We start from the raw sequence: 14,286 nt of genomic DNA, 5'->3' as shown, positions 1-14,286 counted from the left end.
TGCATGTCCTATCTATGTTAGGTGCATGCCGTTTCATGCACCTAACATTCATCTCATGTGATCTTTCATACAGAAACCTAGGTATTATTATATCTTGACACCACCAGAAGCTACGGGTTTGACAGGGCTTCCATGGAGGAACGCCCCTGTCACAACCCTAGCTCCCAATAGGCTGCAAGATACTTAAGCTAGGTAACATACTGAGAGCTGGCAACAGACTATGGAGGGCGACCGGCCTCCGCAACCCCGCACGAGGACGTCAGGGACCCAGAGCATGAACTCCAGCAGGAAAGTAGGCTGAGCAGCTCCGCTGCCGTTTCAGCTACTGCAGTGGCGCCCTCCCAACAGGAGCACTGCCACATTGCCGCTGACAGTGACCAGGGTTTCACTCTTCCACCTGCAGTTCTGTAATTCTGTAACTCCTGCTGCTTGATAACTTATGCTCCTGGATGCTGTTACTGTTCCTGGTCCTCTCCCTTCTGTCATTGGCGAGTGTGGAGGTGTAATTCTGTAGCCTCCTGGCCTGCAATCCACGCCGCTGGAAAGTCATGTGTACCGCCTGGTCGCCTCACTGATCTTTCCCCCGGTGTCAGTCTCCACTGCAGCGCTGTCCTGCGTCGATTCAGATCCTTCCACTTTCCCCCACTGTCACTCACCCCGCTTTTCGGTGGCCGCAACTTAGGCTGTGTAGCAGGTGAACTGCAGCTCACACAGACCAACAGGACAGCGAAGCAATCAGCAGGTGTGGGCATTACAAGCGTGTAAAACAGCAGCCTCCAGCAGCCACTCAGCAGGTCTGGGCATTAACAGCTTGTCAAACTGCCTACACCTACTATCCTGTCTTACTTCCGGTGGCGTCAACAAACAAGAATACCAGAAAGCTATTGGTTCCTAATAGAGGCGCATTCTGAATGAGCTCTATAGGTGACATACAACATAAGAATACTGTGCATAAGCAGTAGGTAAATTGGTGAGGGGTAGTGGGAAGGAGTCTTGGACCCATTGGAGGTCTTTTAGGGTTGTCGAACTAAATTAGCACATGTCTACTTCTAAACAAGTCAATTCATTGCCATAGAAAAAAAACTTTTGTAAAGAATGTTACAAATGCATTTAGAAGCCAGAATAACTTTTAACATTTATACCAATGGAATTGACTATTTTTCCATTTTTGACAGGAATGTTAATTAATTTTCTAGAAACACAGCAATTGAAACATAAATCTAAATCATTCACTAAACCACATGAGACCCATTTGTCTCTGTTTTTATAATCAAAATAATGTTGTTAGATGAAGATTGTAAAAGCCGATAAGCATCACAATTACAGATCCGGCACAAAGATGCTATTTTATTAGCCTATTTCTCTTGTAGTTGCTCTGCTTTGCTGTTTCCTTTTCTTTTTTTTTAGAACTTTACACTCATTTCTATCTGCATTTTCCCCTCAATTAGTGGGCTACTAACATTGTTAATCAAAATATTTAGTGTGACATATTCCCCACTGTAAGTACAACAGCATGTGCCATCTCCGTGTTCAGCACGACAAGGCTATATTTTCATTTTATCAGCTGTCTTCCTAGGCTTCACTGGTTACAACACATATGAGGACAATATCGAGCATTTCTATATTGCTTTACAATGGCAATACATTTCTAGAGCTTTGCACATTTTCCAAATGATTTTGATTGATTGTTTTAAAAATAAAGAAATAAATAAAACTGACATTCAACTTACTAGAAGAAAATGAGAATTTCAACAAGCAGAAATGTAATAGAATGGAATATTGTTTTCAGGCGTTTTACAAAATGATACAGAACTTTCTTTTGTTACACAGTTTTGCCTGTCGATACAAGACTGACTCACTTGAAAGGAAGATTTATAGAAGCCACCACAGTTACAGCACTTTTACACATAACGAGAAATCGTTTGCGTAATGAGCAAACAATGACACAGATTGCTCGTTCACTTGGTCAGTCAGTTTAAACAGGAAGACAATTCGGGTTTTAGTTTTCTTTGTAACAGGATCGTTGAGTTCGCTGTGTAAGCGACTGAGAACGACTGAACGATCGGTGTTTAAACCGAAGAATAAGCGAACGAGCCAGCGATGATTTATATGCTAGCCCGAGATAAACAAGCCATACTAAAATATTATAAGTGCCAAAGTAACTCTGTCTGTCTGTTTGTTACCTTTCACGGCTAAACCGCTGAAGGGATTTGGTGAAATTTGGCAGGGAGATAGCTTGCATCTTGAGGAAGGACATAGGCTACGCTTTATAGAGTTCCCCAGGGAGCGCGACAAGACAGATTTATTTGGTGATGCGCAGATGCACCTCCGCTCTGCCGTTGGCACAGCGAGGCAGGGTAGGTGGGGTGTATATCATAAGCTAGGCCTACACAAACAAGCAGACACGTGAGGGCAGACGTTGTTGCCACACATATGCGATTATTAAGCTAGCAGGGATACCCGGCGTTGCCTAGGATTAAAACTTGAACTGAAGACACATTAACATAGATTGAGATTTTTAAAAAATCTGTGTTGCCCATGGCAACCAATCACAGCTTTTTCCCTCAGCAGTATAACAAATAGCAACCAATCACAGTGCTGCTTATGTGTCATAGAAAGTGGTGCAGGAGGTTCATAAATATGGAGATAGCCTTAAATTCATATTTTTCAATATATTTGCATCAGAATATTGATACATATATCAATAAATCTGCCTCAATTCTCACTGAACATTTTTAATTGATGCCTTTATAATCAGTAAATCCATTTACAGTCAACATGTGTTATTGCAGATGTATCCACTGAATAACAAATGTTAATAGTATTACATTTTTAGCTTTTATGTTATTTTTTAATCTGCCTGCAGACAGCCGGGTCGGATCCCGCTGCGAGAATTCTCGCAGTGCTCCCACACAGAAATAGAGCATGCCGCGATTTGTTTTCCGCGTGTGATTTCACGCGGACAAATTGCGTCCGTCTGCATAGGATTGCGTTTTCTAATGCAATCCTATGGCAGCGGCCACGGGCGGAAATTCTGTGGGAAATCCCACCGTGTGAATGGTAGAAAATTGCAGTACTCCTATAGTTAAATGGCTATGTCTACAGTTAAGTACTTCTGTAATTAATTCTGTATCTCTGATTCACTTTAATGGAATGGGACCTTGCATGTGCAGTCATTTCTCATCCAGGAATGGTGACTGGGCACCTCTGTGTTATACCTTTGCCGCAAAATTTTTTGTGCATGTACTTTTTGTAAGGGAACTTAATGCAAGTATCCCTACACATAAGCATCACTCATCCCAATGGAGCTGCTTGGGATTAATGTGTGAATTAGTCCAGTGTTTAGTTAACTACAAGTTGCCTAATCACAAAACAATTAAAGTACAATCCAGGAAGTGGGTGAGCAGTAAACTGGGGCGTCTACACTACCTGTAGTTAGCTCAAACCTTTCATTGTGGTATCTCAGTAATCTACTTGTGGTTTTCCCTTGCAACAGACCTGCAAGCCAAAAAAATACGACTTTACTGATATTTTCAAATACGGTTTGAGTTTCAACTTCTCACCATTTTCAGAAGTGGTAGCAATTGTATTCAGTCTAGGCAATGCCTTATGAGCTATATAGGTCTTCAGCAACTGCACAAATAGATCCGCTAAGTTAGGGCTGCACACCTCGAGTCCTCAAGGGCCTCAATAGGTCACGTTTTCTGATTTTGTGACTGACATTGATGAACCTTCGCATCTCTGAATGTAGTTGGGCTTAGCGGTATCTGGTTGGGAGTTTAGGATATTGTAGATGCGTGAGAAGGTATGTTGGGAAGGACCTTCTATGCTGCAAAGATGTTCAATAGGCGTTTTCGTATATGAAAATCCTGAGGGGTTAGGCAAGGATGTAAAAAAAAGTGTCTAAGCTGGATGCTATGCCATTATTACATGTGGATTTTGCCCATTGACAGGGGTAAGTCCAGGTATGAATCCAAGGCAAAATGCGTAACAGAAATTAGTGGCTTTGCAGCGGCTTTTAGAGACAAAATCCATGTTGAAATGTCTGCATACTCTTAGATTTGTGTCTCACTTTTGTTTTAAAATATATAATCGCTTCTATTCTAATTGGTTCTTGTTTCTGCACTGGTAAAACGATATATGTGCTAATTTATTCATTAGCAATGAAACTTGCTCCCTGTGAAAATATGATTCAAGTATTGCTGGAAAATCATGTTTACTTTATTGCTAAACTCTGAGTTATACTGAGCATAAATCACTGTACGTAATAACCTATTAAAATCGGGGCAAATTGCTAACATTATTTATACCTAATATAATCTTGTGCAAATTGCTATTATGCATCATATGTATATTAAGAAAATTGTACTGTAAACTGTGACCATTCACAGCTTCAGAGCAGATATTTTCTGACTATAGTAGCTTGTGGATGTGACCCGTCATATATTACTAGTCGGTGCTCAGTCTGTTTTATGTAAAGCAAGGACATTCTAGTCTTATAATACCGTTGCTTGGTGCCCACTGTTCACAGCCCCTGAATGGCTTCTATTAATCTTTGGAGATGCTGGTTTCTTAATAAATAATGTTTTGGGAGGTAAACTTCAGGCATATAGACCTAAATGCATACGAGAAGAAAGATCAAGATATTTTGCTTGCAGCTATTGTAGACAGATCTCCTTTCTGCAATGATTTTTTTTATTAATAGATAAGAAAATAAGAATAAAATCCTTGACGCTTACTGGGATAGTAAGTCTTTCCTGATAAGAGATAGTCTTAACACAAATAGTATATGTCTTGCATTGCAGCTGAGCCTTATTTAAAAGAATGAGACTAAGCAAGAATATCAACCCCTCGCCCCTGGACTTGATTCATGGATTCGGGAAAGTTACATAACCTTGTTTTTAACTCCATTCAACCCCATTAAGTAGGCAGCACAAGTCGACTGAAAATTTGAAAAAGCCCTATTCACAGACGTGACTTGGTTAAAAGTAATAAATTTTATTAAGTTTTATCTAAAAAAACACGATTGGGCACAACAAAGGACACAACACAAAATCTAAGTTGTAATGGAAAGGCGTTAACCCACCAAATAGTGGATAGAAAAATGATTGGTGGGTTTCAAAATTACAACTTGGTATTACTTCTGATACTCCGTATTTCTTAATGTCGCACGTCACTTAGGAATACAGTCTGCATGGGGGCTGTTCATGGATTTCCCAAAAACCGGAACCCCAATTAGATATCTGTAGTTTTATTAATATAATGACAGAATTCGACCAGAGATACTCAGGTTGCGGAAACGTGATGTTCAACCTGAGGAAGTGAATATCTCTGTCAAAAATACTGCCTAGTGGGCTGAAAAGTTTTTAACAACTCAAAAGGACAGTATGTCAAGGAAATTGATTTTAGTCAATTTTTATTCCTTATGGCCAGTACTCCTACTCATGGCGACAATGTTTGAGCAGAAACTTTCAGATTGCAAAAAAGTGATATTCAACCTAAGAAGATAGTTATCTCTGTCAGAGCTTGTTGCCTAGTGAGCTAAGACTTGTGAACGGCTCAAAAGGACAGTGTGTCAGAGATTTTAATTTTGTCAATGTTTTTTACTCATTATAAACAGTACTCCCACTCTACGCGTTTCACCACTGAGTGTACGTGGATCCTCAGGAGACTTAGTACTTAGAGAGTAATAATAACAACAATAATGTTTACAGAGTTATGATGGTAAACAATTAGGGTATCACTCCATAGATAGAGTATCACTAAAATATTTAATCCTCAATCAGGAAATGAGCTCTTAGCGTTCAATTTGAGCTAGTAGGGTTTAACCTCGGTGAGGGAATAGATAAAGATTGTAAGTACGAGGTTCATTTCTTTCAAATGTTAAACCCTTCTTCTCTATCAATCCTACTTTCAATAGTCCCATGCCAGGTGTAATGGTCAATAGGATCTCCTTACAATGAGAGTAGGGATAAAGAGTACTACATGCATGAGATTACTGGGTTTGGAATTTTGGTCTGGAGGTAATAACTCTAACAGATCCAAATCCCCTATAAATGAGTGAAGGAGGTTTCAAGTCCTAAAGTCCTTAACTACTCATGCAAATACAAGCAATGAGGCCGTTAGCATAGCAGGACAAGGAGTCAATCCTCCCTAGGTACAGAGGAGTATTTTTCCCTACACCCTCCTTTCTTTTTTCTATCTTTTTTCCCCCTTTTCCTCTCTCCCAGTAAGCTCAAGGTTACTGCATGGACAGCAATCCCTACAGAAAGATAGAGTGCTCAAGAGATCAGAGCATGACATAGGTTAGTTCCCATCGCCTTGATGGTAGGCTAGGGAGTGGGGGCCGTCAGGAAAAGTGGTGCTTAAATAGCTCATAGCCACACCTCCTAATGGGTTGGCCCCTTCACGGTAGCCAGTCATATTTGACCAGGAAGTAAATAGAGACCATGTGAGATGGTCTCACGCTGATCTCAGTTGTCGAGCCTCATGTGGTGCAGAGTGTAAGCTCTCGCCTACGACCTGAGAGAATCCTCGCACATATCAGCAACGTAGAAAGGAATGAAGTTACATCGGTAGCCACCCATGTTTGGCAACAACATGGGGGCGACCCAAACTGCTTAAAATTCCAGGGTATGGAATTGGTAAGACCGGACGGAAGAAGAGGAGACATGGATTCCCTGCTTCTTCAAAAAGAGGCAGGATGGATATATCGCTGCGAGACCCTCCAACCGTCAGGACTAAATGAACAACTTTTGTTCAACTGCTTCTTATAGGGAAACATCAAGTATCTGTCAACTTCCTCCACCCTCTGATAGCCTGGGTCACCTTGCTTTGAAAGATTTACTTACCTTCCCTTGGCCATTATCCCCTAGGACGAACGGTCCTGACAATGAAATAATTTACAAAACGCATTTATATTATCAGGTCTACTTTCATGATCTAATCTAATAACTTGGCCAAGTTCCCCTTTAAATCTATGTGATATTAAGGTGACTAATAAAGTAGATTCCGTATGAGAGTCTCTATCATCTACAACAAATGACCCAAAACATAATTGAGATTCTCTTAGAATTGTTAATACAACATCAATAGGCTGTCCCATATCAATGTCAACCTGAACAGCGGCTTTGATGTTCTCAGACATGACTATATCCCACTATCAATAGGGGATCGATATATGCCCTCGGATTGGCTTAAACCACCTTCTTCATCTGCTCCAAGGCGGAGGGTCATAGACCCGGGTCATATCCCGGCATGGCATATCACCGCCCCCTTATACGTCATCGCGGTGAGCGATGCTAGGAAGTAAGCTGTTTACTCAGTTGTCCTGGTGATAGGTAACGCGCTGACGTTGGACGCTTCACGTCGTGACGCCGGCGCATCTTAATACTAGTCTTTCCGGAGTTTCCGAGACTAGGAGCGCCGTGACGCCAGACGTACATACGTCATCACGTCGGCGCACCTACAACGATATGACGTCAGCGGAATAACAACGCCTCTCTGGCGCGCTTCTACGATCACATAGCGCACCTAACATCTTATTCACAATCATATACACTGATCGACAAGTAGGTTAGTGTAACATATGTCCGTTTAGATGGAGGGCTGCTATCATTCGGCCTTCCACGCTTGCATAAAATCAAATCAAATCATGGCATTTGTGTAGCGCCAGCTTGTTCCGCAGCGCTTTCGGGTAATTATTATTTATTGCCCCCCACCAGGCTGGGTTCTCGTTTTGCCAACCACGGAGGGATGGAGGGCTGAGTCGACCTTGAGCCGGCTGCCAGATTCATGCGGGGATCGAACTTGCAAACCCTCAGGTCGTAGGCGAGAGCTTACACTCTGCACCACATGAGGCTCGACAACTGAGATCAGCGTGAGACCATCTCACATGGTCTCTATTTACTTCCTGGTCAAATATGACTGGCTACCGTGAAGGGGCCAACCCATTAGGAGGTGTGGCTATGAGCTATTTAAGCACCACTTTTCCTGACGGCCCCCACTCCCTAGCCTACCATCAAGGCGATGGGAACTAACCTATGTCATGCTCTGACCTCTTGAGCACTCTATCTTTCTGTAGGGATTGCTGTCCATGCAGTAACCTTGAGCTTACTGGGAGAGAGGAAAAGGGGGAAAAAAGATAGAAAAAAGAAAGGAGGGTGTAGGGAAAAATACTCCTCTGTACCTAGGGAGGATTGACTCCTTGTCCTGCTATGCTAACGGCCTCATTGCTTGTATTTGCATGAGTAGTTAAGGACTTTAGGACTTGAAACCTCCTTCACTCATTTATAGGGGATTTGGATCTGTTAGAGTTATTACCTCCAGACCAAAATTCCAAACCCAGTAATCTCATGCATGTAGTACTCTTTATCCCTACTCTCATTGTAAGGAGATCCTATTGACCATTACACCTGGCATGGGACTATTGAAAGTAGGATTGATAGAGAAGAAGGGTTTAACATTTGAAAGAAATGAACCTCGTACTTACAATCTTTATCTATTCCCTCACCGAGGTTAAACCCTACTAGCTCAAATTGAACGCTAAGAGCTCATTTCCTGATTGAGGATTAAATATTTTAGTGATACTCTATCTATGGAGTGATACCCTAATTGTTTACCATCATAACTCTGTAAACATTATTGTTGTTATTATTACTCTCTAAGTACTAAGTCTCCTGAGGATCCACGTACACTCAGTGGTGAAACGCGTAGAGTGGGAGTACTGTTTATAATGAGTAAAAAACATTGACAAAATTAAAATCTCTGACACACTGTCCTTTTGAGCCGTTCACAAGTCTTAGCTCACTAGGCAACAAGCTCTGACAGAGATAACTATCTTCTTAGGTTGAATATCACTTTTTTGCAATCTGAAAGTTTCTGCTCAAACATTGTCGCCATGAGTAGGAGTACTGGCCATAAGGAATAAAAATTGACTAAAATCAATTTCCTTGACATACTGTCCTTTTGAGCTGTTAAAAACTTTTCAGCCCACTAGGCAGTATTTTTGACAGAGATATTCACTTCCTCAGGTTGAACATCACGTTTCCGCAACCTGAGTATCTCTGGTCGAATTCTGTCATTATATTAATAAAACTACAGATATCTAATTGGGGTTCCGGTTTTTGGGAAATCCATGAACAGCCCCCATGCAGACTGTATTCCTAAGTGACGTGCGACATTAAGAAATACGGAGTATCAGAAGTAATACCAAGTTGTAATTTTGAAACCCACCAATCATTTTTCTATCCACTATTTGGTGGGTTAACGCCTTTCCATTACAACTTAGATTTTGTGTTGTGTCCTTTGTTGTGCCCAATCGTGTTTTTTTAGATAAAACTTAATAAAATTTATTACTTTTAACCAAGTCACGTCTGTGAATAAAACCCCATTAAGTACATACAGACTAAAGAGTCCCTACCTCTTGACTGTGAAATTAGAATAAAGAACCCAAGTTCCCGTTACATATTGGACATCAGAGGTATTGAAAAGCATGCCTTGCCATCTTTAGTCTCATGGTCAGTAATTACAGTGACTGTTCATTTATCTTGTGGCGTCTGCTGTTACAACACTACAAAATCAATCTGTAATAATGTGTTGATATATACGCTAGATGGAATGACTGAGTGTGCCATATTTCACTTTTTATAGACGCTCCCAACAAATGAAAATGCTGAAGGAACATTGCTTTTCGAAAGTAGCCAGAAAGCGGGTTTGAGTGCAAGTAATGACATGGATTCAAACATCACTACAATGCCCAGCAAAGGTGAGTTTATCTTAAAATGCATTTACTACATCTGTAATATTTTTGATTGTTTCCATAATTATCTGCTTAGAGCATTAGGTGGCAAAATGCTTAGCAATGCATTCATTAAACCATGTTCCAACATTGCAGAATTATTGTGGATTTTCGGTACACATTCCATACAATGCTAATAAATGGGATTTTACAAAACCCCACCACCAGTTGGCAGAAGTCAAAGATTTTAGGGTATGCTATAGACTTTTTAAACCTATAACATGTCTTTTACTGTATGTTGTGGATCTTGCAGCAGAATCCACATTTACGACAGTTTTGTGGCAAATTTCATAGTGGAAAAATTTTACGGACCAAGCGTGGTAAATATACAGCGCTTGGGCCTGGGTTTTAATCCCCTTAGATAGTAGAAGTATGGCACTGGATTAAAGCCTCTGCTCTTGCAATCATGTAAGAGATGTATCTGACAGCTGAGGACCTGAAGGAGAAGGGAGAAGCAGTTTTTAACCACTTCTGCCTTCTCCTTTCCTAGCTACATAAAGCTCAATGAGCGCTATGTACTAAAAGGGAAACTGGAAGTATTTCTTCTACTATAAGACCCGAGGATCACATGACCACTGGGTGCCCTGTGTCACGACAGAGCTACAGGACACTAGCAGACTCTGATTAGCTCTGTCGTTGTCACTACAGGGTGATAGTTTCCCCTATAACTAGGGCTCCTATGGATGCTCCAACTACAGTTGGAATGTGTGATATATATGAAAAAGGACAATGTGAATGACTCCCAGAGGTTTTATATAATGTCATGGGGATCATAGATAGTAAAAACTAAAAAAAAATTAAAAAAGTTAAAAAAATTACAGAATAAAAAAAAATATATATACATAAAAAAGAAAATGACCCAAAGCTGAGGCCAACCAAAACCGTCACTATATGTGCCCTGTAATCCAAAACCATACATATTATATATCAAAACATCCAAAACAAAATGAAGAACCCGTTTCCATACTTTATTTTAGCGTAAATATACTAATTAGAAAAAATAAATCTAAAAAAAATCATTTTTTTAGCTTTTTACTCCCATTAAAGCTAAAAAAATGGGGAAAAAAGATATTAAAAGGATCCCTACTAGAGATGAGCGAACATGTCCGTTACGGACACATCCGCACCCGGACACCGGCTTTGCCGAACACTGCAGTGTTCGCGCGTAAAGGTCCGGGTGCCGCCGGGGGGCGGGGAGATGCGCGGCGGCGCGGGCGGCAGTAGCGGGGAACAGGGGGGAGCCCTCTCTCTCTCCCTCTCCCCCCCACTCCCCGCCGCACCCCCCCGCGCTGCCACGGCGGCCCCCGAACTTTTTTCGCCCGAACACAAGTGTTCGCAAAGTTCGGTGTTCGGGCGAAAAAGGGGCGGGGCCGAACGTGTTCGCTCATCTCTAATCCCTACATGTGAAAGAAAAAAATGCAGCAAGAATAATTTTGGTAGCTGAAGGAAAAAAAGGTAGGTCACTAAAACTATAACATGGGTATAATCCCTAAAAACTGTCCTTAAGGGGTTAAAAACCTAAAGACATTCTTAAATTGTTTCCCACACTGCCTTTCAGGCTTTAGTTTAAATGGTTTCACACTAATTCTGACTGCTTATTTAAAACGAATCTTCATTTATGATTTCCTGCTTTAACTGGTGTGGAGAGACAAATGTACCATGTGTGAAGAGCATCTTGCATGATTCCTATTAATTAGAACAGGATCCATTCAGGATACTCTCCAGGAATTATATATTTCCCTCAGCAATTGTACCTCCCAGTGCGCACTAGTGTTTCTCCACACCCAATGGCAGATTGGGTGGGTAACCATGAGTGGATATAACACTTTAAATGGTCAGTTGAGCAAAGCAAGATAAGAGAGTTCCCACATCCCTGTTTTTTTATCTAATTTGTTTTTGTTAGAGTTATAGCATGGAAGTGATACATTGAAATGATACATTAGTGTCACGTTTGTGCCTTTCAGCAAAGATTTACATACATTAATTGTCTGGCTCACATAGATTGTACCCACATTGTTGCTTCCTGAAATGATGATTTCCAGATACGAAAATGAAAAATAATACACATGAGGACCTGCTCCATAACTGAAAATTTAGAAGTTAGTGCACTCGATATCGCATTAAATATTCAATTATCATGACAACCAGATAACAGAGAAAAGACAAAAAGGGGGTAAAAGAGAAAACCCACAGGAAAAGGAAGTTAATTAGGGCACTGGTGTATCCAAGGGTTCCACTTAGTCTTGTATTTTTCAAAACAACCATTTTTAAGGGCATACAGTTTCTCATAAAAGTTATATTCAGTGATCAACTGGATTAGCTCCTCGATGCAAGGTAGCCTAGGGGCCTTCCAGCTTCTTGACAGCAGGAGCTTTGCAGAGAGGAGGATATGGCATGCTCAACTTCCCACCAGGCATGGTATCAGATTGCTCTCCCACAATTGGATAGCTAATTTTGGGGTCTTGAATATATTTATTCTTATGATCACCTTTAGAAGGGAAAATACCCCGCTTCAGAAATTTGACAGCTTCAAGCAGCTCCAGAAAATAGAGCGTACCTGCATAACTGCATAGTCCCCAGTACTGACCATACGGTCTGAAAAGGATCTAGCTAACCTCACAGGGGTATATTACCATCTAATCAGTACTTTCAGGGATACTTCTAGTAATTGGAATTGAGAGTTCATTTACTGGCCTATTCAAAGGAAGACAGCCACTGGGTTACCAAGAATTGTTCCCCCAGATCCTTTTCACGGTTTAGAAGGTGGACTCTTGTAGCATTCCCCATGTCCCCTGATAAGGAATCATAGCACACTCAGAGAGTGGGAAGCAAAGAACGAATTATTAAGCATCTGTTTGAGAATTTGAATTTGAGAAGACCTCAGAAGCGAGTGAATTTGTATGTATTTGAACACGTTTCCAAGGGAATGTTACATTTCTCCACTAGAACTGAAAAAGGGAGAAGTGTGTCTCCATGTAATAGATTATTAATGTAATAAATCTTCCTACTTATTAACATGTTTATGCATAGGTCTGTATTAAAGAGCTCGAGGGCTGTTAACGAAATTTTGTTAATGGGTTTCATTGGCAGTTGACTAAAGGTCCATTTAGACAGGACGAATGTCGGGCAAATGATGCACAACACTAATCCCCGCAAGTAGCCGCTCACATGCTTTTGAACATGAGTGGGAATCGTTACTTCACAGCGCGGTGCCAGGAGGAGATTTTTCTCCTTGCTCTCCCCCGTCTCTCTCTATTTACTTAACATAGCGGCTGTTCAGTACTGAATGACTGCTATTTACACTAAGCAATCATCATTCAGGATTTTATGCAGCTTAAAATACTGAATGATGAGCGATGAATATAAATAGCAGCATTCAGTACTGAACAGCCGCTATGTTAAGTAAATAGAGAGAGGTGGGGGAGAGCAAGGATATATATATATATATATATATATATATATATACATATACTTATGCATGTTAAATGTGTTGACATTAATGTATTCAAAAATATAATTTCAATAAAGATAGTGACAGAAAACAGATCTGTCAACCTTATCATATGCTTGGACAGCTAAATCAGTGCAGACATTTGCACGGACCACTGCTTTTTGAATTTTAGACATGTAATATCAGACTATGGTCATGATATGAAAAACATGTTGTGCAGTGCCATAATCCTGCCTCATAGACTGCAATGGGCTTGTACTGTATGTTCTTTTGCATCCAACTTTATATAGAGGCACACAATTATTTTTCCTCAACAGTTCATATTGAAATCCATGTGGGAAAAATATAGTTGCAGCCTATGTTATGGAAATATTCTCTAGGGTAGAATATGACACCCAACAATGCTGTGCCAAAAATGGTGGCACACAAAATGCCTATAATTCTAATACAGACATACAGGTACTCTGCATGCCACTGTACAGGTCTACGTCTATGGCTTTGCAAGAGCTAAGTAAATCAAAAACCTTTTTATAAGGTACCTTGATAAGAATAGCAATAATTTCCAGGAGCTCGGACTTTAATAAAAGTCACTTTCATGCTTTATTAGATATCGTGCTCACAACATCATGGTTATAAGGTGTTTATGGAGTATTGTATTATATACTTGATAAGAATAGTCAATTAGCATTTTGACATAAGTCTACTTTAGAAAGCTACAAAGTGATGTTCATGGAACTTGTTTACTTGTATGATTAATGCTGCAGCAACTGTAACAAATTCACAAGAAAAACAACTCCTTTTTTGTACTAGTGATTTTATCTAAAGTGTTCTAATGGTTAGACACATTCTAAACATGAATTGCTATGTATCATTACTTTGTTATGTATACCTTGAACTGATACGTTAATGTATTCCAAAACACCTCACATATACTTTTTGAAACTGTTTTTTTCCATTCTCATATGCCAATAAGTGGTTCAGAAATTAGTCAGAACAAATAGTACAGTGGAATGACATTGAGCATCAGATTGTGTTA

At 40.4% G+C, this 14,286-nt stretch overlaps 1 protein-coding gene across 1 annotated transcript in view; it reads left to right on the top strand.

The window, feature by feature from the left end:
- Window positions 1–14,286, top strand: part of THEMIS (thymocyte selection associated) — a 55,843-nt gene that overhangs the window by 25,756 nt on the left and 15,801 nt on the right. The window contains exon 5 of the mRNA XM_066590837.1: window positions 9,652–9,766. Within this exon, the coding sequence (XP_066446934.1) occupies window positions 9,652–9,766 (115 nt within the window). The remainder of the gene's footprint in view (window positions 1–9,651; window positions 9,767–14,286) is intronic.

This window comes from Eleutherodactylus coqui, chromosome 1 (assembly GCF_035609145.1).
Source record: "Eleutherodactylus coqui strain aEleCoq1 chromosome 1, aEleCoq1.hap1, whole genome shotgun sequence".
NCBI lineage: Eukaryota > Metazoa > Chordata > Amphibia > Anura > Eleutherodactylidae > Eleutherodactylus > Eleutherodactylus coqui.
Note: the sequence above shows the minus strand (reverse complement) of the source record. Positions and strands in the feature narration are given on the sequence as shown.